This window comes from Uloborus diversus, chromosome 3 (genome assembly GCF_026930045.1).
Source record: "Uloborus diversus isolate 005 chromosome 3, Udiv.v.3.1, whole genome shotgun sequence".
Classification (NCBI taxonomy): Eukaryota; Metazoa; Arthropoda; class Arachnida; order Araneae; family Uloboridae; genus Uloborus; species Uloborus diversus.
The window spans coordinates 162,589,226-162,616,229 of NC_072733.1; the positions used below are offsets into that span (position 1 = coordinate 162,589,226).

The 27,004-nt window shown below is 35.1% G+C and overlaps 1 protein-coding gene across 1 annotated transcript in view; it reads left to right on the forward strand.

Moving 5' to 3' along the window:
- Window positions 1-27,004, forward strand: part of LOC129219238 (focal adhesion kinase 1-like) — a 246,263-nt gene that overhangs the window by 4,399 nt on the left and 214,860 nt on the right. Inside the window, exon 2 of the mRNA XM_054853564.1 lies at window positions 22,041-22,239. Coding sequence (XP_054709539.1) covers window positions 22,085-22,239 — 155 coding nt within the window. The 5' untranslated portion in view covers window positions 22,041-22,084. The remainder of the gene's footprint in view (window positions 1-22,040; window positions 22,240-27,004) is intronic.

Sequence of the window (27,004 nt, forward strand, 5' to 3'; positions counted from 1 at the left end):
AATGCATTTATTTGCCCTATTTTCAGCAAACAAAGCTATGAGAATTGGTATCGAGAATCTGAAGAACTTGCTTTTTCTTCCTAAAAACCAGACAGAGGCGTATTCTGTGTCTGGCGATTGTCTGAGTCGAACCGATTTAAAAATACCTTCCCTCCCATGCAAGGTGTTTTTGCGTCTTTTCTACTTCACAAATACTGATATTTTATACGGTGAATGATCTTTTATTGCTGTTTTATTTCATTATTCTTTCTAAAAGACCATTTTCACGTATCACGGGATTTTTTAAATTCATTTATTTAGAAGAAACATCGTTCTTTTAAACACCGGGTAATCACACAATAATGATGGTCAGTTAAATTTTCTTTTTTCCCTCATTGTATGTATATAATATATATATATATATATATATATATATATATATATATATATATATATATATATATATATATATATATATATATATATATATATGAAACTTAATTTTAGTTTACATCTTTATTAGAGCGTTTCTCTCCCAGTTCAATTGCGCAGAAGAAAAAGAAAAGAAACAGAAGGCGCAAGGCGCACAGGTTTGATGTCGCAAATTGAAACAAAAAGACGCACAAATTCAAGGGGGGGGGGGACAGTCGCACAGGTTTGAGGCCGAAAAAAAAAAGAAGGTGCACAAGTTCGAGGGTGGACCGGCGGATCAGTCTGTCCCTGTTTGTTCTCCACCTGGTGGACGCGATATCAGCAAAGGTGGGGCGCGAGCATTGTAGAAAACAATGATGGTGAAAAACTTAATAATCTATTGAAAGAAAAGAAAAGTAAAATGTATGCTCTGACATTGTAAAATGGAAAAAACATTTTAACAGTGATATTGGTGTGCCTTTTATTTAATATTTTCCCTATAAATACCAATCCTCTACATCTTTATCTTATCATTATTTTTGTTGGGAATCTTCTTCGAGTGAAATTATGATGCTCCGTTAACGGAATTCAAGTTGCTAATTATATGAAAGCAGTAAAGTTGAGCTTAAATAAATACCTAATTTTGTACAACGTAAAATTATGATTATAAAGCAGGGTTGCCAACTGCTCCGCAATTTGCGGAGTTGTTCCGCAAAAATAGCGAAACGCCGCAGCTGCGCAAAGAAGTTCTTTTGCTCCGCATTTCTCAGCTGAAAGTTTTCAAGCTTACATTTTGCTATTTTATCATAAAAAGCATGTAAGTATGGGACGTTTAAGATGCTTATACTCAAAGATTGAAATAGTGTTTAAAGTTGTTTTATTAATTAAAAATAGTTATATTTTTAAACTCGTGCTGAAAATGATTTATTAAAACTATAAAACAATTTTAGATCAGTGGTTTCAGTTACTTTTATTGATTTTTATACAAAATACCGAACTGCTCCGCACAATTTTAAATTGCTCCTCAAAATCACCACAGATGCTCCTCAAATTGTTTCTCCAAGGTTGGCAACCCTGGAAATGTGACACAAAAGTCGACAGAATGGTATAATGGTTATGAGTTAGTCTTTTACGCCTAAAGGTGCGTTTGAACCTGGATCCAGTCGGTGGATTTTCAAGACGAAGAAAACCTGCATCGTCCATGTGGCTCGTTTTTCTTTCTGTACTTCAGTTTTTAATTAGAGCACTTTTTTTTTCAGAAAATTTTAACAGTTAAAAAAACTTCATATAAGAAAATTTAATTATATATATGTATATATGCATGTATAATATTTATATATATACAGATGGGGGACAAAATAATATGAACACCTGTGAAATAAGGAAAAATCTTTATTAATAGGGGGTTGGACCACCCTTTGATTGAAGAACAGATTGAATGCGACGGGGGATAGATGCATACAGGTCATGGACAACATTTAAAGGAATATTAAGCCATTCCTCCTGCAGAATGGTCTCTAATTCCGAAAGTCCGGATGGAGGTGGAAATCGGGAACGAAGTTTGGACTCTAAATATCCCCATAAATATTCAATAATATTTAAGTCCGGAGACTGAGGGGGCCAGGCGAGATGTTCAACTTCACTGTCATGCTCTTCGAACCATTCTTAGACACATCTGGCAGTGTGTATGGGGCGTTGTCGCCTTGAAAGAGCGGTCGCTCTCCAGCAGCGGCGTACGCAGACAAATCAGTTCGGGGGGGGGGGGGGGAGGCTGAGCTCGAAAGTCTTTGAGCTGGGGGGGGGGGATACTTATGAACTGGTAGCTAAGAAAAGTTCATGTATCGCTTTTCTGATATCAATACGAATGTAAGATTTCAAAAATACATCATTAAAAAAAAACTTGTTCTTTATTATAATTATTGTTACATGTGCTATAATGAATTCTGAAGATTTTTATAATGATAAAAAAACATCTAAAACTTACATGTTACAATATTAGATCCAGCTTCCTTGATTTTTTCGAAAATTCATCTAAAATTATGTCGTCGGAAATGTTTATATCCCTGTGTATGGAGAGAAGTGCAAGTCCGTTTAGTCTTGTTTCACTAATAGAGTTCCTTAAGTATGTTTTTAATGAACGCAAAGTCGAAAAACTTCGTTCAGCTGTTGCAATTGTCACTGGTAAGATGCACAGAATTTTTAAAAGAGTATAAATGTTTGGAAACATATCTTTTGGGCACTTCGCGATTGCGTCGATTCCCGAAGAAGGTCTAAGGGATGGATCGATGGCGCACCACTTTTTTTTCCAAAGCTCAAACTCTGCTTCTAATAACTTCTTGATAACCAGACATATCGCTCCGGTACAGCTTAATCAAACTTTCTATCGATGAAAAGTTTTCTTTGTGTACATTCTGTGGAAGTATATTTTTAAACGCTTTCAAAATTTCCTGGTGAGACAAAAACCGCTCGTCCAGGGAAAGGATGATGTCGTCTAAGAATGGAATGAATACGGCTCTCCTGAAATACTCCTCTGTCGTCGTGTAAGGCACATTTTTTCTGTATAGTTGCGAGTTGCAAAGTCTTGGAATGCTTTCAGCCACGTTTAAATCTTCAGCAAGACTTTGTACTTCTTCAAAAATATTTTTAAATCTCATTTCTGCATCGTCTCTCATTTTTTGTAACAGATTGTTAACGCTAGCAACCATGCCTAGAGCATTAACTAGGTCTAGATTTTTCAACTGCAAGTATTCTGAGAGATTATACGTATAAGAAAGAAGTTTGGAGGCTACAAACAAGGATAATAAAAAACTAAAATTGCACACATTATTAAGTAGACTCTGTGCTTTGCTGCTATCTTTTGTTGAAGATTCCTCTCCAATTTCTTCTAAAGCAGAGACGACTGCGCACACATTCTCCTTGAACAATACGATTGCTTCGTGTCTCAAGACCCATCGCGTCTCACACATTCTCTTCAATTTTGTAACATTTGTTTCAGGATTTTTCCTTTTAATCCACTTCTTTAAAATTTCTGATCGTTTACTTGATGATTTGAAAAAAGTGCATATTTCTTTCAAAATTGCGAACATATTCCGAATATCTCGACTTTTGCAACCGTCAGATAAACATAAATTTAAAGAGTGGGACGCGCAATGCGTGTATAAAGCCTTTGGGTACGTTTGCTTCATTATGGCTTGAACTCCGCGGAACTCTCCTCGCATTGCTGAAGCACCATCATAGCCTTGGCCACGGAGATTGTGCAAATCAATTCCGAGATTACTTAAAGTATCCTTAATCGTCGTGCAAAGTCCTTTTCCGGTAACATCGTTGACAGGAACAAAGCATAGGAAATCCTCCCTGACACTCGCAGTCGCATCTTCTAAGTATCGAACACACAGAGAAAATTGTTGAATACCAGCAATATCTGTTGTTTCATCGGCTAGAACTGAAAATAATCCAGATTTGTGTACTCTGTCTCTGATTTGCATCTGAATCATTTCCCCAAATGTGTTAATAATTTCGTTTTGTATACGTGGGCTAGTATACATTGCGTTTCCTGCACTCATCACTAAATATTGCCTTAAATCAACATCACCACCAGCTGCCCGATACCGCAAAAGAGCACGAAAATTACCGTCGTTCTTTTCAGGATCTTCTAGTGTGATGCGATCAGAATCTTGGTGGCCTCTCAAAGCTATCTGCTGCTTCCCGCAAAGTCTGATAGTTTGAACAATTGGAACAAGTGCTGCTCGGTTTTTTCTTGCAGTAACTTTCGTTTGGTTGTCAACTTGAACAGCAATATCTTCCGTCTCTTTTACTGATATCGATCGAATGCTATCTGCAGTAAGCATACAGTTTTGATGGTAGCTTGTGCGTTCGTGACTTCGGAATATTTCCAAACTATCTTTTAAATTTTTGCACGGTTTGGATACAAGTTTTCCAATCATGACATGTTTCCCTTTACCAACTGTATCCTCGCTACGGAAAAGCACACAGAACTTGCAGAATGTTCCTTTTTCTTGATCAGAATAGGCCAACCATTTGAACTGCATTAGCCAATTCGTTTGAAAATGTCGTTTAAAGCGACCACAGTCCTCAGCTGGAAAAACGTATTTTTTATCTGGCTCCCACAATCCCGCAAGAGCTTTGAGTTTTTCCTCGTTTGACAATTTTCGATTGACATAGCTGGAAATGTCATTGAAACGTTTTTCCTCCATAGGAACTGGTAGGGGCTCTAGTCCTTCCTCCATAGGAAACTGGTCGGAAATTTTCTCTATAGGAAGCTGGTCTTTCCCTCCGTAAGAAACATCTTCATTTGTTTTCTGTTCTTCGATAACAGTAATTTGTGAGTCATTTGATAATTTAGGTTTTTTAAAAAAATCTCTCAAACTGGTTTGATTCCGCTTCGTAATTTTTGGTTTCTCGTGCTCCATCCTTTCCATGTTTGCCTCGCTAAAACTAACTATTACTCTGAGCGCCGAGCTGCTAAACTGCGGAAAGACCAAAGGCTTCAGAATTGTCATTGTGTTTCTTATTGCAGTCAAATTTCTAGTAATTCTACTCAAAGGAAGTGTCCCTGTATTAACTGTCGGATCACTATAGCAATTCTACGTTAATGTACTTCACTGTGCAGTCTGCAGTAGATAGTCGGACTTTGTTACTGTCCGAGATCATAAAACCCATTTTTTTCACCTGTCACTAAAAGCACACAAGCGCAGCTCAAATAATAAGATTAAGTAAGTCCCCGAAACCTTAACTACCTCCCCCTTTCTTTTACTGACCAGAACAAACCGCCCCAAGGGAATGACACCAGGTGCAGCAAAATAGAGTCACTCGCTTCCCTTTTCCTTTATCTCGACAAAGGAACAGAGCTGCTGTGTGTGATACAAGAAAATAAATAAAAAGGCGAAAAGGTGGAAATATTTTTTCCCCTTTCTTTTAATTTGTACAAGCCGTGATTACAAAAAAAAAAACTATGTTGACTTTATTTTTATAATTAATTTTGAAAATTTCGGGGGGGGGGGCTGTAGCCCTATCAGCCCACCCCCTGGGTACGCCACTGCTCTCCAGGGAACACAGTCTGGACAAACGGATGGACATGATCCTCCAGAATGCTCAGATAGTGATTAGATTTGACACGCCCATGCAGAATAACAAGTGGCCCACGACCACGCCAAGATATCGCACCCCATACCATAATTGAGCCACCCCCATGCTTCACAGTCGGCAAGAGGCATTCAGGATTAAAGGTTTCTGCGGGTGTTCGCCAGACATAAACGCGCCCGGTAATCTGAAATAGGGTAAATGAAGATTCATCTGACCATATTACCTGTTGCCACATCTGTGGGGACCAAACTTTGCGGTGTCTGCACCATTGGCGTCGCTTGAAAGCATTAGTTGCTGTCACCAAGGGTTTTCGAGTTGCCACTCTGCCATAAATGTTCGCAGCATGAAGTTCCCTTTTGAGTTTTTGTTGAAACATGGTCCTGGAGATGGCTGTTCATTTCAGATGTTATTTCGGATAAGGATTGCTTTCGCTTTCGGACTACTATGCGCTTCAAAGCTCTTCTATCCCTATCAGCAAGCTTTGACTTTCGGCCACTGTGGTGCTTTGAAGACGTCGTCTTACTTTCTTTCCTGTATGCTGTCATAACCTCTGACACCGTACCTCTTGCACACCCCAAAAACTTTGCTGTTTCCGTAACCGATGCTCCACTTAAACGCGCCCCAACAATCATTCCTCTTTGGAACTCTGTAAGGTCTGACATCTCAACTTATTACAGAAATTTAGAACCAAGCACGCAACATTTGTGACTACTGTTAAGACACTGATAGGTTCCTCTTCACACTCACCAGGTGGCAGACTTCTGTTGCAGGTGGCGTGGCTGTACTATAGGTGTGAAATACGGCATACTTTTTCATAGGTGTTCATATTATTTTGTCCCCCATCTGTATATATGCACATAATAAATAAGTATATATATATATATATATATATATATATATATATATATATATAGAGAGAGAGAGAGAGAGAGAGGAGGGGGACAAACAGACAGAGACAGAGCCTGATATAAACGGTGAATTTGCTCCAAACAAATTTAATCTGAAAGAGCTTTTGACACAGATTATATTGACAAAGTATTTTTGTATTTTTACTCGAAAAGCTTTTTCTTTAAAACTCAGAAATGTGTATGTGCCTATTGGAGTTAAAGCAATTCAAATCTCTTTTACTAAAAAAAACATTGTTAACGCTTGAACAAATTTGTAGGAACTTTTTAAGATAAATTCAAAGAATGATAGCATCGTTTTTCAATTCCCAGAATTAATATATAGTACGTAATACGTTGATATTTTATCGCACTGATGCTGATTTACAGGAAAATAAACCTATGTCGATATTATAAGTTGGGGATGCGTTTAAATATGTTTTAAATTTAAATTATTTCTCGTCATAAAATGCAAGCTATAGCACACTATAAGTGATATTGATCCACTAAAAATAAATTTCTTTTATCTTCAGTTATTTACTGCACGTGAATTAAATGACGCAGTGATTGAACAAAATGCGTCAAGTTGATTTATATATTTCTTGATTAAATCATATTCTTCATATACGACCAGTAAAAAGGTGTTAAAATCAGATTCTTTATTTGAATCTGTGGCGGGAAAACCGCTGTATGTTGAAAACAACAACTTTTCACTGAAGCCAAAAAACGAATTTGCTTAGTGCAATATACTAAACAGACCACGGAGAGCAACATACAGTCAGTCAGCTAGACCGAAAAATAGCGTCATTTCTGCGATAAAGCTGGGTGAGGTGTCATTTTATTCAATTTTTTGCGTAGACTACGAATATGCTAAAGTGGAAATCGAAATCGGTGTAGCTTTTGTACAGTAATTGTCAAAAAAAGCATCCAAAACATCAATTTTTCAAGTTTCGGCTTTTTGTCAATTGGAGTGACTTTTACCAGGAAAAAAATCCAAACGATAGTTAATCAGCTATTAATTATTTACTGGAGGCTCCCCCCCCTCGCTCGCTTCGCTCACCAAACCCCATTTGCCACCTGCGGTCGCTCAATGCCGCCTGCGGCGGGTGGCAACTGGTGATTTTAATGTTTTTTACCACTGGATGTACGGCCTCTTATATCTGGTCTCCTAAGTTTTAGGGGGTGAGACAGAGTGGAATGGCTTCCCTGAATGTTCTGCACCCAGCGGTACCAAAATTGACCTGATAGACATTGCGCAGTAATTGTCAAATAGACTTCAAAATCATAATTTTTTAAAGTTTCAGTCTTTGTCAATTAGAGTAATTTTTACATAAAAAATGTTTCAAATAAAAATTATTATGCTGATAATCATTTATATAAATACATGTTTTTGTTTTTTCCTCTTAACCGTTTTAGCGATTATGTCTTTATGAAGCGAAAACGTCTATTCTCAAAGAGAGTGCCCAAGAAAATTTATTGGTGCACTATGAAATATTTCAGAGATGTATGTCCAGAAGATAATAATAATTACTAGAGGGCTCCCCCCCCCCTTTCGCTTCTCTCGCCAACCCCCGTTCAGCACATGCGATGGCTCCAAGACGCTTGCGGAGAGTGGCAGTTGATGAATTAAATGATTTTTATCACTCCGGACCCTTCAGGTTTAGAGGAGTGAGATAGAAACGGAATAGCTTTCTTTGTATGTCTTGAATCCATCGGTATCAGTATTGACCAGTTAGGCATTGTTAGTCTGAGGAGATAGGGTTACAGTCCAATTTAAATCAACGATTTCGCATAAGTTCTCTGCTAGGAGGTCGAAAACATGCTGGAACAAATTCAAATAAAATGTCCATACAAACCCGTGATTTTTCTGCTTCAGGTAAAACTTATTTCCATTGTTTCAAGATAACTAGAACGTGAATTATAATTGTTTTTAATTAATTTCATGCTAAAATGCGGGTGAGCCTTCAACTGAAAATTCATTGTTGATTGCGACCATCCGTTGAACAATGCTATTATTAACATTTATTAATGATTTTAATGTTTTTATTAAGGGATGTCCGGCCCCATAAGGTTAAGAGGGATGAGACAGGCCGGAATAGCTTCCCTTTGATGTCCCGCATCTAACAGTACCAGTATTGAGCTGGTAATTGCCAGTTTGAAGGAGATGGGGTTATTGACATACGTACAGACGCGCACAAAAATTAGTAGTATAGATAAATGCAATTGCTCAATTGATTTTGTGTGTAACTTTCCAAAAACCTCAGTCTTATTCCATTGTTCCAAGCAAAAAATGAGACTACAAAATTTAAGCTAAACTTCATCACATGGTGCTTTGTTGCTAACAGTATCACTTCACACTTCTCGATTGCTATCGCTCTTGACGCCCTATCCCTGACCAAATGCAACCTGGGAGGTGGGAGATTAATGCGAAAGAAAGGGAGAAAATGCTAGATTCGGTAGAGAAAGGAGTGAGTTGAATTGTTTCGTACACTAAATGTGCGGTGTGTGCCAAGCAACAAGGGCTAAAGGAGTATATATGTCCCGGATGTCATCAACATGTCATGTACTGACATCTGCAACTGCTTTTGTGACAAACTGTCGAACAAGAACTTGATGTAGATAGACACGACTTCATACATATTGGAGATTATGGATGACGACAATGACTTTTATGTCAATTAAAGTGTAGCAGACTCTTAAATATTTTTTTTCTTTAACGTAGCATTTTTTTAATACTCAACATAAGTAGCTGAAATTACATGTATCATGCTTTTCTGAAAATTTTTCTTAAATATTTTCCCTTTTTACTTTCTTTTACAAAAAAGGAAATATTGTATTCGCGAAAAAAATTTCACTCAAAAATCGGTCTTTTAATTTCCATTTTTCTCACCCCCGAATGAATGTTGAGTTTTTTTTTCGACTCCACCACACGTGGATATATGCCTAGGAACCTACAGACACCCGAAATATCCATTTTGACGACCCCCGAGTTAATTACAACGAATTTTCTCGTGACGTCTGTATGTACGTATGTATGTGCGTATGTGTGTATGTGTGTATGTATCTCGCATAATTTAAAAAAACGGTATGCCCTAGAAGGTTGAAATTTGGTACGTAGATTCCTAGTGGAGTCTAGTTGTGCATCTTCAATTTTGGTTGCATTCGGATGTTTCTAAGGGGGTCTTTTGCCCCTTTTTGGGGGGAAATCATTATTAATTTCGATGTAAATTCAAGTGGTGTTATAATTTGTCGGACACTTGGCGATACATCGCCAGTCTTTTGGTCACCAAGTTTTTTCGCCAACTTGGCAGCAAATTTTGCGATGTTTTTTTTTTTATATATATAATTTGGTTTCAATATGGCCACTGTTGGTGATATTTAGAGAGTAAACAACTGAATCACATTAAAATTGCCAATAATGAGGAAATGACATTAAATTGGAGCAAAAGGAAGTCATGTGATGCACACATCAGCTCGTTTTATTTAAAAAATTCAACAAGTCACTTTTTTCAGATAGAAATTAACAGTCTGTTTGTATGTTTAGTTATCTATAGTTGCAAACACTTTTATCATTTCTTCATTAGATATTAGAGGTTTTTATTGCATAAGTAAAAGCCTCTAGAATATGATAATAATATTGTATATAATATGTGTGTAAATGCAGTTTCAAATAAACAATAAATGCATTTTTTTTTCTAGAGATATTAGCGTGAATAAAATTTATTAGCATCGGTATCAAAAAGTAAATTTGCCCTTCATTAAATTTCTTCTAACTTTATTAAAAATTTATCGACAAAGGAAATTTTGCGAATTTTGAAAGTAAAGAAATGGATACAAAATAACTAGATTAATACTTTTCACGAACAAAAATCACGTATGACATTTTTCTTTTTTTTAATATTGCAATATTTTAGCAATTTTTGTCTTCTGTAGAATTACTATAGACAATTTTGTGTTAAAAAGAACATAGACATTTATGTATTCATACTCTAATGTATTTATGCGTTTCTATCTGTGTTTCTATAAAACATTATTTTCTCCACACGGTAACGTCTACCAGTCATTATTGGTACCGTTAGATGCAGGGCATCCGGTACATTCCCCTGGACCCATCCTGTCTCACCCCCCAAAACTTAGGGGACCAGAGATAAGAGGCCGTACGTTCAGTGGTAAAAAATATTAAAAGCACCAGTTGCCACTTGACGCAAGTGGCATTGAGCTACTGCAGGTGGCGAATGGGGGTTGATGAGCGAAGCGATTGGGGGAGGAGCCTCCAATATATAATTAATAGCTGACTAACTGAATCGATTATTTCAAAAAGGGCATAAGTCCTACGTAAATCCATTGGACTTATGCCCTATCTGAAATAATCTATTCAACTATCATTTGGATTTTTTATTTCCTGGTAAAAAAGTCACTTCAATTGACAAAAAGCCGAAACTTTAAAAATTGATGTTTTTGATGCTTTTTTTGACAATTACTGTACAAAAGCTACCGATTTCGATTTTCACCTGAGCATATTCGTAATCTACGCAAAAAACTGAATAAAATGACACCTCACCCAGCTTTATCGCAGAAATGACGCTATTTGTCAAAATTTTGAGTGCTAGCTGAGAGGGGTCATTCTTCAAAAAGTGTAACTTTTCTGTCACACGCCTTTTACAGTAAAAATTTTAAGGACCAATTCATTTAACAATGATTTTTAATTTCATCAAAAATATGTCTATTTAACCTGTCAACAATTTTTTAATAATAATTTTTATTTTAATATATTTTTGGTTCACAACATGTGAATTAGGGTTTCCAATCCCGATCCCGAACCCCGCGGGATGCAGCATGATATTTAGCGGGGTTATCTCGCGGGATTGAGAGCCAAATCCCGCGGAATTTCCAATCACGCAGTTTTTTCCATGCAAACGTTTTCCAACTTTTGCCGCGCCTAAAATGACTATTTTCACAAGCAGGCCCGCGCCAAGCCTGATCGGCGCCGTCGTGAAAATGTCTTTTGAGCACCTTAATGCAGTGACGTTTGGGGAAAATATAGTTAACGCTTAGAGCGAGGTTCTGCAGACAAATATGATATGGAACAAAATACGTTTGCATTTTTAATTTCTTAAAAATACAAAATGTAAATATTTAATTTTGGATTTATAGTGTACGTTTTTACTCCATGTCTCGAAGTTATTTCGAGTTAGTAGCTCCTCGGATGTAATAATGACCTTTGAAAAAAAAAAATAAATAAATAAATTAAAAAAAAAAAAAAAAAAAAATATATATATATATATATATATATATATATATATATATATATATATATAAATCATAATTGAAAATATCAGAGCTACACAAGTGCAATTTCTCAGTTCTATCCCGATTGGAATTCGTTTTTTCAACAAAGTAGAATTGTTAACTTTTTATAACAATTTTGAAAAAAGCTAGTCATTTACCCAATGTAAAAACATTAATTTTTCAAAGTCATGGGAGGGGGGGGGGGGATTGACCCCCTAACCCCTTTAAATGACGGACCAGCGTACATCAAAATTCTTTCTTTCCTACAAATGTGACTTTTTCGGTAAGATTGAATAAAAATATGTTCGGATCAGTTTTCAACGTACAATTGGGAATTCATGTTCAAAATCTAATGATAATAAATTTAATAATTTCAGAGTTAAACGAGCCCAAAGCTTCATTATCATCTCTCGTCAGGGAGTCACGCCACTACGAAGATAATTTAAGCGTTAGTACTCAAACGTTAATGTAGAAGTACCTTCTTGGCAAGATTTTTTCCTCTTAAACGATTTTCATCACTTTCGAGATTTACTCCCTTGTTACGCTATCTATTTTTATTTGTTTTTAAAGTAAGCTTGATAAACGAGATAAATGTCAGCATGGTCGTAAACTAGCGACCGGCACTTGCGGGGGTCCGGCACGGAACTGAAGTAGTATAAATTTTATAAGTGTTATGGAGGGAGTGGGGTCGGCAACCAAACTGACAAGGGGCCCTCTTGGACTCTCGGCAGATCTGGAAGCTGCACCATCCCACAAAATTCGGATTGCATCTTGTTTTATAACTTTAAGTAACTGGTTTCTATGTAATTTTTAGCTCAGATTTTAAAAGTGATAACTTTGTTCCCTATCACGTCAGGATTGCATGTTTAAAAAATAGCTTAGGATTGAAAACCTGAGACCAATAAAAGGTCCCTCCTCTCTCTCTTTTGTATTATTGTTGAGGGATTCCTTTTAAACTCAAGTTTTCGACTTTCGTAAAAGTTTGAAATTTGCGAGAAATGCTACAAATCCTGGCTTGATGGTGGGAAATGGAGATCATTTTCGGATTCAGAACAAAAAAATGCTCAAAACACGGGCACCGGCAGAGGGTACACTTGCACTACCCGGATTTTAAATTGAAATTAAACGAATTTTAGAAAGAATATTAATTAATATTAACGAAATATAATTTTTAATTGGCTTGGAATTCAAGTTATTTCAAATGATACGTTCATCGAGTAAAACACTTGTTTCAAAACATTATATCTCTCTTTTTACGTGAAATTAAAACCAATAGCAATACTTATTATAAAAACTATGTCGAGTTGATTCCAACCTCGTCTGCATCGAAAATGGGCCCTGGTAATCCCGTAACTCGTGTATGAAATATTTTTTGCACATTTGTGCTTTAATGACGTTAATTTTAAAACAAGAAACATATTTTTAAAATTTAACATACACATGTAAATAAGGGGTTCTTTACGAACACAATACACAGGGGTGGCCATCTCCCTTGAGCGATAGCGCCCCCCCTTCAAATGCTACGGCGGACACCCCCCAGAATAAGAGCCTCCCCCCCCCCAAAAAAAAGAAAAAACCTTTTAACTCCCCTGTTTAAAATTTCAATGGCGGAGTCTGCGCAAGGGGGAACTGCTGTAACAAAAGTTCAAACATGCATCTTGTTTTATAACTTTAAGCAGGGGCGGCTCGTCACTATGGGCAGGGTGGGCCAGGCCCACCAAGAAAAATTGCACACAACTAAATAGATTATGTCAAAATAACGTTAAGTATTTCGCTAAAAAAATTTAAAAAAACAACAAACAAACATCGAATTGGGGTCATGAAACACATTTTAAATCTCTTCTAACACTCTGCATATCGCTTCTAAAATGTGAAAAGTTTTCTATCTGTTAGCGTTTGCGCTTGCAAGCTCTGAGAATGATTCTTGGGGCTTCGACTGGTTTGCCCCTCGACTGACTTGCCACACCTCGGCTCCTAACCAATCACGACTAGTCAACCTCAACCAGACACATAAACGGCAAGACCGCGCCACCCCGATTCCTTCTGCATGGGCCTCAGCTCCCAAGCCCTCCGAAAAATAGCTTTACCCAATAGCAGTAGAAGAGCAATAGCAGGTGGGGTACGATTTGACACACGTCACTTGTACGAAAAAACATCTCGAAAAAGGCTAAAAAGGGGAAAAAACGGCTAGCCCGCTGAATGAAAGAAAGTGCTCTTATCGTTTTCCACCGTCCTTCTTTTGTATTTGTCTTTAATCTTAAACGGCTGTAAATATATCTGGAACTGGCATTTTCCATTTAATGCGTTCCTCCCGATTATACCGCATGGCATCGCATGCATATTTTTATTTATTTATTTTTCTGTTTGGAACTAATATAATCGAAATTTCTGAATGAAGAGTTTGTTTTCGAATAGTTGGTTTTGAGTGTGAAAAGTTCTGAATTGGTCCGAAACTTTTACAAAAAAACTTCAATTGGGCGAGATCTATTCAATTTTATTTTTTGCTCTTATATTTGGCTAAAGTAATAAGTATTAATGGTATAATAGGTCTTATTGATATGTGTTTTCTATTCTGTAGTACTCTAAGGCAGAACAAACCTAAATTATTTCAATTTGATCCGGTACATCGCTTTAAGTCCTTAAAGGCGTAGGGCCACATAACCTCAAAAATGACCCAACTATTCGATTTTTTTTAATTGTTTATTTTAAAACTTCAGATTATTCAAACTTTATGAAGAGAGTTTCAACGCTCTAGTTTGATTTTTTAAAAAGTTATTGGCTTTAGGTCACTCACACTAGATGCCCTTTTTTACCCGACTGCGCGTGCGCGACGCAAAGGAGGGTAATGTGTTTTTATCAGTCTATGTATGTATGTCCGTTTCTATGTGGCGTTCTACAGGCTAAACGCCTTGGCCAATTTTGGTAATTCTTACGTCAATAGATTTGTCTCAACCTTGAGAGTGAAACTAAACTAAACACATGACAGTAATCAAAAGTACCATTTCAAAAACCAGTTGCCATTTTGTCAGTTTCGGATCGGAGCACGCTGGGTGTCGCACACTGTGTCGCACGCTACCTGCGTGCGACAAATGCAGGTAGTTCCCACTACCTGAATTTCTTGTTTACTAAGTCTACCAATTGGGGTCTCAGTGGCCGAGTGGTAAAAATTTAATGAAATATGAACGTTTCAAGCAATTAATTTTTCACTGCGCATGCGCGAAAGATAGCAATTTATAACCTTCATAAACGGAAGCAAGATAGATTCTACAACTCATAAAAAAATTCCATCTTGATCGTTATCAGCCATCTAATGAGTAGAATTTTAATAATTCTTGACTAGACAACGACTAGTGAGGGATCGTTCGCAAATAATCCGTTCTTATCACGAATCACTCTGCTGAGGAAAGTGTTGCTAGTTTGCGAACGACCCCTTACCATTCGTCGCCTATCCAAGAATTTTAGAAATTCGACTCATTAGATAACTGATAACTTTTTAAATTTTAAAAATATGAGGTGGAATTTTATCTGAGCTTTTGATTATGAAAGTTATAAATCGCTATCGACCATTTTTGGAAAATGTCTGTGTGTGTGTCTTTATGTGTGTAATCGTTTTTTTGTGGTCGCTCCACAGCAAAAACAACCTCATGAAATCATGAAATCGAACGAAATTTGACGCACATATGTCCCCCTATGTGAACTTGTGCCCATTGGGTTTTGGCGCTAATTTCTCCAAGGTGGGTGATGCAATTGGACGTGTCTTGAGGTATGAGTGCCTGCTATTCTCCAGGAAGTAACTGGCAGAATTAGAACAAAATTTGGTCCATATGTTGCCCCTAACATGTACAGGTGCTGATTCAATAATGGTATCCATAACTCAAAGGGGACTGAGCTACAGAAAGTTTTTTGCCGTCACTTGTGACTGCTATTTCTCAAAAAGTAATCTTCGTTCTGGATGAAATTTAGAATAAACGTGAACATATATGTAAACAGGCGTTGGTTCAATTTTGGCACCAATCGCTCCAAGGCGGGCTGATTTTTGATTTTTTTTTTTTTTTTTTTTTTGTGCGAATAAAAATAGATTTATTAATGCAACAATAAGAAAGAAAAATCGTAATAGACTGTCGTCTGCGTATTTAGCGTGATTTTAATTGTTGGGAAATGACCGACAATATTATCTCACTGATTTGAAAATTTTAAGAGCCATTGTCTGTAAGGATCAGGCAGGTTGTGATTGTTGACTTTTTTAATTTTTCTTATTTTCACATATGTTGTTCCTTATCATGAATGTAATGTTTGTGCAAAATACGAGCTTTGTCTGCCTTACCGTTTTTGAGAAATTAAATTTTTAAATTTAGGGGGCGTGGCACATTTTTGCGTGTTTTTCAGATTTGCAGATTTTAAAGTTCTTGTTGCTTTAAGCGCCCCTATAATGACATGGATTTTTTAATTCTATACTATTATATGGTCTTCTTAGATACTATTACAGCTGTCAAATCGGTGTCACTACGAGGGCGACGGCCACAAACTCCGTTTAAAAATGACCGAAAATGAATTTTTTTACTACATTCAATGCCGATTTTCTCAAAGCGCCTTCATGATGACACCAACGTTTTTACATAAATTCCTAGCTACACTTGCATACATCAAAAATATGTAATAAAATTGGTGTCACTATAAGGGCGCCAGAAGATATTGGAACTTTTATGTGATAAATTTCACAAAAATGCAAATGTTTAAAATTTAACTACCACTCTCGCTCTCATAGCAGAGATCTGAAACTAATTAAGTTTGATAACCAACATGTTCGTCTAACATATGAACTAAAAAAATCGGTGTCACTCCTATTAGTTTCGGAAATATAATCATTCGAAGTTAGTATGTTATGGAGTTATTTAAAAAAAACACTTTTCTAATTGGAATGGCTTTTTGCACGGTTTGTTTTAAACTTTAATATAAAATTGCAGCAGTGACACCTAAAATAATATGTTTCTAATGCTTTTTATATAAAAAAAAAGCTTTATAAAAAGCATTAGAAACACAGTAAATCGATATAGGTACAGATGGACGTATCGTGTAATGTGCATTATAGACTAAAGTAGTCGTACTAATATTCATACTTTTTTAATCATACTAATTTTTTATCTGTTACTTATATTAAAAATGCAACTATTTATAACAATGTCTTAAATAGTTATGAACATAGTGTATTATTATATAGCGAGCATTCAGAATCTGAAACATAATTTGAGAATGATGTAGAATAAAACAAAGAAAACAGAAAATATCAAATCAACCAATTTCAGAAAGACGGGCAACTCTTGTTGAAATCTTGTAATTTTATAGCATAAAAGCAAGGGAATACATGGTATCCCGGAGAAATAGTAGAAGTTGACTATTTGTAAGTAAAGGTCAAATGCATGGCAAGAAGGAATAGAATAAATAAATTTATTTGACTGGAAAAAAGGCGAGTATTATCTAAACATATTATACACAATAGATCCACCTGTACCTATATCAAAACGAGCATTTTCTATTCAAGATAAAGAAGTTCTTACTGCCCAAAGCTGTTTATGTTAAACATTACTCCTACTTCTTTTGGAAATATAATCATTCGAAGTTAGTATGTTGTGATGTATTTTTTTTTTTTTTCATTTTTTTAAAAATTTATTCTGTTTGTTTATTTATGTATTTTATTAATTTAATCTTATCACATCCAGATGGTGTTTTTGACCATATTTATTTTTAATTTATTACAAAGAAGTAATGTTTAACATAAACAGCTTTGGGCAGTAAGAACTTCTTTATCTTGAATAGAAAATGCTCGTTTTGATATAGGTACAGGTGGATCTATTGTGTATAATATGTTTAGATAATACTCGCCTTTTTTCCAGTCAAATAAATTTATTTATTCTATTCCTTCTTGCCATGCATTTGACCTTTACTTACAAATAGTCAACTTCTACTATTTCTCCGGGATACCATGTATTCCCTTGCTTTTATGCTATAAAATTACAAGATTTCAACAAGAGTTGCCCGTCTTTCTGAAATTGGTTGATTTGATATTTTCTGTTTTCTTTGTTTTATTCTACATCATTCTCAAATTATGTTTCAGATTCTGAATGCTCGCTATATAATAATACACTATGTTCATAACTATTTAAGACATTGTTATAAATAGTTGCATTTTTAATATAAGTAACAGATAAAAAATTAGTATGATTAAAAAAGTATGAATATTAGTACGACTACTTTAGTCTATAATGCACATTACACGATACGTCCATCTGTACCTATATCGATTTACTGTGTTTCTAATGCTTTTTATAAAGCTTTTTTTTATATAAAAAGCATTAGAAACATATTATTTTAGGTGTCACTGCTGCAATTTTATATTAAAGTTTAAAACAAACCGTGCAAAAAGCCATTCCAATTAGAAAAGTGTTTTTTTAAATAACTCCATAACATACTAATTTCGAATGATTATATTTCCAAAACTAATAGGAGTGACACCGATTTTTTTAGTTCATATGTTAGACGAACATGTTGGTTATCAAACTTAATTGGTTTCAGATCTCTGCTATGAGGGCGAGAGTAGTAGTTAGGTTTTAAACATTTGCATTTTTGTGAAATTTATTACATAAAAGTTCCAATATCTTCTGGCGCACTTATAGTGACACCAATTTTATTACATATTTTTGATGTATGCAAGTGCAGCTAGGAATTTATGTAAAAACGTTGGTGTCATCATGAAAGCGCTTTGAGAAAATTGGCATTGAATGTAGTAAAAAATTCATTTTCAGTCACTTTTTAAACGGAGTTTGTGGCCGGCGCCCTCGTAGTGACACCGATTTGACAGCTGTAATAGTATCTAAGAAGACCATATAATAGTATAGAATTTAAAAATCCATGTCATTATAGGGGCACTTAAGGCAACAATAACTTTAAAATCTGCGAATTTGAAAAACACGCAAAAATGTGCCACGCCCCCTAAATTTAAAAATTTAATTTCCCAAAAACGGTAAGGCCGACAAAGCTCATATTTGGCACAAACATTACATTCATGATAAGGAACAACATATGTGAAAATAAGAAAAATTAAAAATGTCAACAATCACAAATGCCGTAAACTGCCTGATTCTTACAGACAATGGCTCTTAACTGTTGCCATCTTTGCTATTAAATAAAATAGTTGTAATTAATTTAAGCAAGGCTTTTAAAATAACTTTCAATTTTCACTGTTTGCTTTGCATTTGCTATAATTCGGAACTTGGGATGATTGTCTAGTTTTTGTGTGAGTAATTTTATTTTTGCTGGGAATATTGTTTTCTCGTCAAGCATGGGGAGGGATCAGAATTCATAAGAAAGGTATAGAAGAAAGTTTTCGGATGGCCACAACATACTAGTTCTTTAATCGTGGCAGTTCATTTGCAATTTTCCAATGCATCCATTAGTAATGTTTTGTGTAACATTTTTGGATTACTAACAAAATGTTTGGACAGTTCACTTTCTGTCGCCCGAACCTGCTAAAATCCTTCTCAAGCTTTCTGTCGCCAAAATTATTTCTAAAAATACCTTTTATCACATTTCTGGCAAACCTTGTCTTCTATAACATCCCTATCAACTACCATCTTATGGCTTTATCTTTTACTGATCTATTACTGCCTAGTTTTTTCCCCATTCAAAAAAGTGCTGCGTTTTTTTTTTTTTTTTCTGTCCTCATCGGTACTGTTGAATAATTTTGAAGCTCTCTGGTATTTTTTTAGGTAAGTCTTTTTTAAAAATTCAGTTATTCGGAGCTCTGGCTGAGCTACCGATATATTTGTTGTTACTTCTTTCGTTATATATGGTCTATTGGTAATACTATACTAGTGCTGTAGCTGGAAAAATTTAATAACTTAATTTTTTGACATGCTGAAATGGAACCTGCGATTTTTGGAATAGAAAACATATCTTACCATTCGGCAACTGAGAAATATCTTACAAAATGAACTGTAATTGCTTTATACATCTACACCTGAATAAAAAATTTTGATTCATTTTCGTTGTCATTATTTTTTACTTTTAGATAATTTTAGTTATTTTTCCTCCAAAGAATATGCTGATCTGATGAAACATTTTGAATGTACGTGTTGGTCTTAATGTTGGTCTGAGGCGACAATGTATTACTTGACCTAATCAATGTATAATATGATGCTAGGAATTCTAGAGTTTGAATAGGTTGGAAAACAAATTTATAACTTTATGTTAGATGTAACAATTTTTACTTACCAGGGAAAAAACGTATTAAAAAAAAAAAAAATAAAAATCTGCTATCAAACATTGCTTTCAGCAGAAATTTGTTCTTTCGTTAAATAGTCCTTGAATACTTATAAAAGCATCAAAAGCGGGAGGAAAAGCATATGAGAGAGAGCACCGCCAATCGAAACCTTTTTTTTTTTTTCGATTTTTTAAAATTGTTGAAAACTTAGAGGCACATCAAACTTTAATGAAATTTCCCTCTTCTTTGTTACGCTGCAATCGAATAAATTCAACTTTTTTTTGGTAGCTTAATTTTAATTATTCTATTAGTCTATTTTAAAGTTCAATTCCAAACGTTCAGAAATCAATGAAACGGCAAAACAAACATTTGCCTTTTATAAAAACGAAAGAAAAAAGTCAGTCTTGGAAAGACCAGTCGCTTTGTAGAATACCGCAAAAATCCCAAAAATAGTCAATAACCCTCCCTCTCTCGTTTTCACTAAAAAGTGGAATTATTCCATAATCCCAATTATCCCCCTCTCTGTCATTTTTAAGTCCCATTTTCGGGCTGTCCTTAATCAAAGCCTTGGTTTCCCCCATGAGCAGATTTTTCTTTTCTATGGAAGGAAATGAAGCAAACAATAATTCGAAAAAAAAAAAAAAAACCAACTTGCCAAATTATGTGCTAATATCGACTTAATTGATTTATTTGATCTACTTTGTCTAGACGCCTTTTGATGCAACGCAATGGCGCCGATTTCTTTCTTTTTGATCATACTTTTTCGAAAGAAGAAAAAAAAGAAAAAATTTCGACCTATAGAATTAAGTTAATAAGGAAAGTTTGACGATAATCAAGAAATAAAATTTGACTCATCGAATATTTCGACTCAACGAAATTCGTCTTATCGAAAATAAATAACAATAGTTCTCCATTCAGTTAGACGGGAAAATATTCACTTCGACTAATCGAAGTTTTCGACTCACCGAAGTTTCACTGTTCTCATAACTAGAAATGTACTTTCAAGTTTTAGTAACGCTTAGAGGAGAGAAATGGGTTTGGGGGCTCTCCCTGGATTTTTTTTTTTACATTATTGACAATTTAAACCTATATCTGAGTCTGAGTTGAATAAAGGTTGATGGTGATATTCGGTGAATGTGAGGTTATAAAAGAGGGAGTTCTACTTTCTAAATACCAGGGGTGCCCACGCTCCTAAGAACAAGGATGCACCCCCTAAATATCCGGAAGATGCTCCCCCAAGAGCAAAATCCCCCCAAAAGAAAAATATCCCTTGAAACAACTCCCTAAAAATTTCAATGCAATGGCCCCCCCTCCCCAGGTGGGTACCCTTGTAAAAGCCCGTTTTAAAACTATCATTGGAGATGTTAGATAAAAAGCAGAGGGGGTTGGGAAAGGTCCGTGACTAAAAATTGTTTAACAGAAGTCCCAAAAACCCCTTTTTTATTGGGGACCAAAGAAAGTCCTGGTATGTGAACACCTTCGGCATGGGTAGCACCTCCATTTACTATGCCCCATCTATCTATTTGAGTTTAGGAAGTTTCTATTCAAATACAAATACAAATACAAAAGTGACGACCAGCAACAGGCTCTGGGCCCAGCTAGACTGGTCCTAGTCAATTTACAATCCCAAGTGAAGATCAGTGGCCCTCTTAAAACTGTCTACTCCTTTGCTCATTGCCACCTCTTCCGGTAAGCTGTTCCAAGGTTCCACTACCCTGCTAAAATAATAATTTTTCCTAATATCCATGTTAGCCTGAGATTTAAATAGCTTAAAACTATTACCCCTTGTCCTGTTTTCAGTGCTAAACTTTAGCCCCGTAACATCTTTCGTTTTAATAAATTTAAACCGCTGAATCAAGTCCCCTCGGTCTCTTCTTTGCTCAAGACTGTACATTTTTAGCCTTCCCAGCCTGGAATCATAGTCTAAGTGAGAAAGTCCACCTATTAGCCTTGTAGCCCGCCTTTGAACCCTTTCCAATACATTAATGTCTTTAATTCAGTGTTATTTAATGCTTTTTCAACTTATGTAAAATTTAGATGTAAATCAAATGTTTTCAATCCTTCTGAAAATGATATTATTGTTTTATGTTTGCGTATTTCTTTTTTTTCTTTTTTAGGTCTGCTGATCGGAAACTTTTCAACAAACCTGGCAACGAGATAAATGGGACTAAATGATCTCTTACCACTTTTTGCTGTTACCAGTGATCTGTACTGGGCGCATGTCGAAAGACTGAGTGCGGTAGCTTCAAGTAAATATTGCAGTTATAACAACGATTATAATTCTCCTGAGATTGATCAGTGGAAGGAATGCTGCAAGTGAGTAGTGCATGTTGTTATTCTTTGTTTTAAATGTCACGTTTTGTTTCTAAGTTTGTTTACATAAATGCTGCCGGTTCCGTCTGATTAAGAATTTTGTGCATCCAAAATTAGACAGAAATAATTCAAAAATGCCATATCTATTCAAAGAAAAAATACATATATGTTACTCTTTTGTACTGATATATGTTTCAAAAATTTAATTACTTTTGTTGCATTCAAAACGAAACGAAATGTTGGCTGCAATGTTTCACTCACTATTGCTTTCTATGCTACTCTCATGCTTTCTTTTTTTGTTTTGGTTATTTGATTGAGAAAGTTTTTGTCTTGTATAACTGCTGAAATTTCTCATGAGTATTTTTCATTGAGATCGGGGGCAGATGGAGATTGCGATGGTGTAATTAAAATATTCACGTCTAAAGCATATCGTTATGGCTAGCTGATCAAAGTTTCCTAACCTAAGTAAAATGTGTCCCACAGTAATTTCTTTGCTTGCTTTTTAAATGCTTATTTTTCGCTTAATGCTGCGCAGCAATAAAACGTTGAATCAATTCTATTTCTCTACATTTCTAGAAATGAGTTCTCAGAATTGATTTATAGAATCAGTTAATTTGAAAAAGGAAAAATCCAGTGACTGATAAAAACTAGGAAACAAATGCATATGATATGAATGGAATACTTACTAAGCTTTTCTTCTCACTCATCATATATTTGTAATTTATATTTTTTGAAAAATGTTTAAAACATAATACTAATTTTTGAAATACAGTTGAAATCAGTGGTAAGTTGAGGCAAGATACTTATTTATTGATGGCATTTTGATTTTACCTCTTCGGCCTGGTGCATGCACGTAATATTTCTCATGCAGTGAAGTAACTGCAGTTAAACAAAAAGTGTTCCATGGTTTGTCTGAAATAAATTTGTTTGTTATTAGATTTCAGATATGGATTGAGATAAATTTTTAAGTTCGGAAATTTATGAGTGGTGTTTTGAAGAGTTTAATGTTTTGTATGTTCATTTTATTTATAAATGACTGACAAATAGAGAAAACAAAGTCCTTATTTATTTTATTATTATTATTATTTTTTTTTTTTGCTAATGATTATTGTTGTTTTTTTAAACTGTTTTTTGTTGTCTGCGATGACATGTAGTATACCAGGCCCGTGTCCAGGATTTCATAAAGGGAAGGGTTTTAGTTTCAATTTTTTGAATTCTTTATTGCATTGCTGGGAAAGCGTAACAGTATGGCAAATTATTCATTTTTGTTTTTTGGTCACAATGAGGGACACAGTAAAGGTTAAGATTCAGAAAATATCTAAGTAGCCAGTGGCCACTAGACCCAAAAAACTTGGTGGCCACCACTGTCGGCGAGTGTTGAAGTACAAAATGAGGGAGGAGTTTTTACTACTTTCGTGAAAAAACAAACAAATAGAACTTTACAGAATTACATTTTAAAAGCTATACACATGCTTTTTTTGGTGTTTTCCAAAATAAATAGATAAATAAATCCAGACCTGGATCTGCAGACACCGCAATGTGGGAGGACCCACGTCCTTAAGGGGCCTAACCTTAGGGTTGCCCCTCCTGGTTTAAGGAGCGCTGCCTATCGGTATGAAATTTGTAGTGCTAAAGAACATATATTTACTTAAATAACAATTTTAAATTATGATTGCAAGAACAGACACAGAACATACAAATGCAGTATAGTACTAATTTAACAAAAAAATTGGCATTCTTTAACTCGTCAAACCGACACCACTGCAGCTGAACTATGAATGATTAAGTATTTGTGAGAAACAGGGGCGTAGCTAAGGGGGGGGGTTTTGGGGACAAAACCCCCCCCGAAAAGTTAGTCTCAAAAAAAAGAGAAAAAAAAGAGAGAAGAGAAAAAAAAAGAAAAGGAAAAAATTCCAAGCGATTATACACACACACACACACACATATATATATATATATATATCTATATATATATAGAGAGAGAGAGAGAGAGAGAGAGAGATAAAAGAAGTAACCCCCCCCGAAAGTCGGGTCTAGCTACGCCACTGGTGAGAAAGCATTATTTTTTTCTTTAATGAGTGCTCATTTAGCAATGTTTTTGCTTATTACTCATAGTATCCGTATTTTCATTTATTCGGATTGCCTTTGGTCCAAGTTAGTTCGGATAAACAAGGTTGTACTGTACATGTAAGGACCGTTATGAACCCCACCTAAAAGATAGAAAGTAAGTTCTGGCTACACTAGTAATCTCAGTATTTATTCATTTTACTGCTTTGCAGGGTTGTAGTTTTGGCCGAACAAAACTGATTTTATCCAGGCCAACGGTTAAAACCGGCCAAAACTGGATTTAACCACCTTAGAACTGGCCAAAACTGAATTACATGAAAATACACTTCTAATTTGTATGTATGTGAGAGATGTGTGTTTTGCAACTAATAAATCTGTTGGAAGTTTTTTAATTAAGCACAGCAATTTTAGTTAATTAAATATAATAATATTAGTGAAGTAATTTACATTATTATAACAATAGTAGTGAACAAATTTCAACTTTCTTCAAAATTAAAAACTGAAATTGCTCACAACTAAAACAAAAGACATAAGGAATACAAAACAGCCTGTAGCATAAATATAGTAACTTTTCAGCAGTGTTGCTTTTTAATTTTCAAAAGTGTTTTCTCCCTGTGCCTTTAGTTTTGTTTAAAAAAAATGCCTAATGTTTCTAAAAGAAGTTTTTTTTTCTCTCATTAATTCTTCAAAATTACTTGAAATATTTTCAAATATTTGTACATTTGTGTGTGAGAATTAAAATCTATCTATTCGACTTACAATGTTTCACTCTATTATTTTTTAAATGTTACTGCATATTTTTCATGTAAACCTTATCTTCTAAACATGCTGTAATTTCTACAAAATGTAAAACATACTAGATAAATAATGAGAGGTGATTGATTATGCTTTGTTTTGCATTTCTTTTTAATAAATTATTTGGTTTTCATTTAAAATTTGATAATTATCTAGGTGGCCAAAACTGGATAAAACTGATTTCATCCCGGCAGGTTTAAACTGTTTTTATCCATGGTTAAAACCACCGCTGGCCGAAACTTACAACCCTGTGTTTAGATTCAAATCTTATTATGTTTACTGTGCGGTTTATTGCAACAAGTGCTAAAAAAGTTTCAGAAATTCTTTTTTGGAATATGTTTTCTGGTTTTACATTCTAAGATAATGCTTGGCAAACTAAATAGGGAGGGGTTCATTGCAGATGCAAATTACATTACCAAACACAATCACCATGGATCTTCGTAAAGGCCACTTGTGAAACGTCCAACTTATCATAACCTCCATATGAGAAGCTATATTAAATAGTGAATGCTTTGTAATGACAGCCTATGTAACGGTTGCTCTATCACTGTTTTTCTAAAATGTGATTTTTATTGATAAAGAGAGGACAATCATAAACTGCCGGGAAACTTAAAAGATAATGTTTTTTTTTTAAATTCTGCACTCAAATTTTCTTTTCAACATTAAAGTAAATTTTTGGTTAAATATGCTCTTTTTTCATTAATTTTTTAATTATTTTTTCCAAAATAAGAGGTGTTTAACCCCAAAAACCCTCCCCTTGAATACGACCCTGAGTAATACTGTTACATTTTGATAACTAGAAGCCTTATATACCTCGAATATATTCCTTTATCTTCAAGTTTTTATTGGGTCTCAAACTCTTGAGATCATGGTGGGAACTTCTCACAATTTGAACTACAAATAACTTGAAGGTTTTAGCCGGTTCCTTGGGACTTCAGATTATTGAGAGTTGACTGTATTTAACTTTGAGTTTTTGATGAAAATGTTTTATGATGAGGTTTATTTGCTTTACTAATCACTTCCAAATTTTTTTTGTCCTTTCCATCAGTATTTGTACACTAAATTTTGTTATGTATTTCTAACAGCTTTTTCCCCTTGATTCAAGAATATTTTTTGGCTTATAATATGAAAGAATAAACCCGATAGATCAATAGTGTACACGCTTGCCCGGATCTACGTACCTGCAGACCCTGCAGTGCACTAAAGTGCATAGGCGTGTGCACGGGGGTCACCAGGGGTACCGTGGTACCCCATTACCTCAAAGGAAGAAAGAAAGAGAAGCAAAAAAAATAAAATAAATGAAAATGAAGAAAAAGCAAAAACCATAGAAAACAATAATTTAAGATGCAGTAGTGTCATTGCGGGAGGGGGAGGAATTGAGTGGTAATTGCCCTCCCCCTGACTACCTTAAATGACGGCCTGGATGCAGTGGTCAAGACCAACAGGTGCTCCCATTACTGAATCTCTGTGCACGCCTCTGCTAAAGTGTGGTGCACCCCACTGTACTAAAGGGTCCCGTGGCTCTCAGTGGCATAGACATCCAGTAGGCAGTTAGGGGCCCTGCTGATTTTTTGAAGGGGGAGGGCGAAGTTTATAGATCTGGGCCTGTGTAATAGCTTTTTAATCATATTTCAAAATAATTTTTGCTGAACTCAGATGTTCATATGTCCGAATTTTATCAGGATTTTCCTGATTTTTAGAAGCTTGTCTTGATTTTGTCCTGAAATTCAAGTTCTTTTCCTCATTTATCTTGATCTTTTGTAAAATTTTAGCATAATTAACTTTAAAATGTTATTTTTGATCCATGAGATGGAACATTTCATTAGTTGAAAGCCACAGTTTGCTGCAGTATACATATTTTTCCTACAAAACTGCAGAAAATATTAACATAATTACATTTTTTCTA